Below are 1,313 nucleotides of genomic sequence, written 5' to 3' on the forward strand. Positions count from 1 at the left end.
AAGTTTGGCCCTAGCCCTACAGCCATTCTGCTGCAGCTGGACCCTGGATGAGTTAAAGATACCTGCGGAACTAATAAGGGCTTCTGCCTTGAGCCTGCAGCGAGGGGGCGGAGCTGAGCAGCAAGAGAGGGCGGAGAGCTACAAAGACGGAGGTGTTGGGGGTGGAGCACTGGAGGCTGCAAGGACCCTGGAGCCCTAGGGCGGGGCTGCGGACAGCGTTGGGTGGCGTGGCGCAGCGCACTGATCTGGCTCTGCAGCAGGTGAGCGGAGAGCCAGGCCAATGGCGGTGACTGCGGCCCTCTCTGCAGCCGCTGCGGCAGCGGCCCTGTCTGGCCTGGCAGTGCGACTGTCGCGTTGGGCGGCGACGCGCAGCTCCTATGGTGCGTTCTGCAAGGGGCTCACGCGCACGCTACTCACCTTCTTCGACCTAGCCTGGCGCCTGCGCGTGAACTTCCCCTACTTCTACATGGTGGCCTCCGTGATGCTCAACGTCCGCCTGCAGGTGCGGATCGAGTGAGCAAACGCCCTCCGCCACCGCGGAGAGGGCCATCCGCTCCTTCCCCGCCATCCTGGAGGCTGCAGGAAGGACAGCGGGGCTGCCTAGTGCTTCGAGACTGCGGCGGGGGGCGCAGGCGGCACAGCCCGGTCCCCTCCATTTTAGGTCTCTGCGAAGAGCCTGAGGAACCTCATCCCATACNGCAAAAACCTTCACAGCCCAGTCCTTTTCCTCTGCATCCCGAGAATCACCAGAGTCTGGCAAACCTGTTGCCTCCCCATTGGCCGAAAGCGGGAGAGCCCAAAAGAGGGGATGCTACTACAGGACTTGATTTACCAGGCTCTGTGCCTGAAGGTAGGTGAGCACAGATTGGAATGGGGGCAGGTGGGTATGTGGCCATGGCATCTAAATACCNAGACTGCTTTATGGGAAGAGAGAATGCAGCGGGGGCACACAGGCTGCCTGGTAGCATGATTCCTTGATGAGGCGAGGGGCATCTTGGAGAGTCAGCTCATCACCAGCACAAGGTCAGGGCACACCACCCCCCTCGCACCCACCTTCCAGGCATCCAACCCCTTTTTATGCAGAGGACTCCTGAGATGTCACCTGAACCCTGAATTGGAGTGGACTGGGCCAGTGAGGTCTCAGGAAGGCCCTAGACAGTAAAGATTACCCNTCCATCTCTACCTAAGTCAGGTGAGCAGATAAACTGGACAGATCTTTTTGAGCCAATCAGAAGGCTGTCTCCTTCTTGGCAGGGAAGCCCAAGGATACTCTCCGAAGTTGTGCACAGCCCTTCCCAAATTGCCTGGAGCAC

The 1,313-nt window shown here is 60.0% G+C and overlaps 1 protein-coding gene across 1 annotated transcript; it reads left to right on the forward strand.

Annotated features, from left to right (window-relative positions):
• The first annotated feature begins 240 nt into the window (after positions 1-240).
• On the forward strand, positions 241-844 carry Smim10l2a (small integral membrane protein 10 like 2A). Its single transcript, XM_021188683.2, has one exon. The coding sequence runs from the start codon at positions 281-283 to the stop codon at positions 515-517; it is 237 nt and encodes a 78-aa protein (XP_021044342.1). The 5' UTR covers positions 241-280; the 3' UTR covers positions 518-844.
• The last annotated feature ends 469 nt before the right edge of the window (positions 845-1,313 follow it).

This window comes from Mus pahari, chromosome X, assembly GCF_900095145.1.
Source record: "Mus pahari chromosome X, PAHARI_EIJ_v1.1, whole genome shotgun sequence".
In the NCBI taxonomy this organism is placed as follows: domain Eukaryota; kingdom Metazoa; phylum Chordata; class Mammalia; order Rodentia; family Muridae; genus Mus; species Mus pahari.

Coding starts and splice junctions, on each gene's coding strand:
- Smim10l2a (XM_021188683.2), top strand. CDS start 281: ATGGCGGTGACTGCGGCCCTCTCTGCAGCCGCTGCGGCAGCGGCCCTG.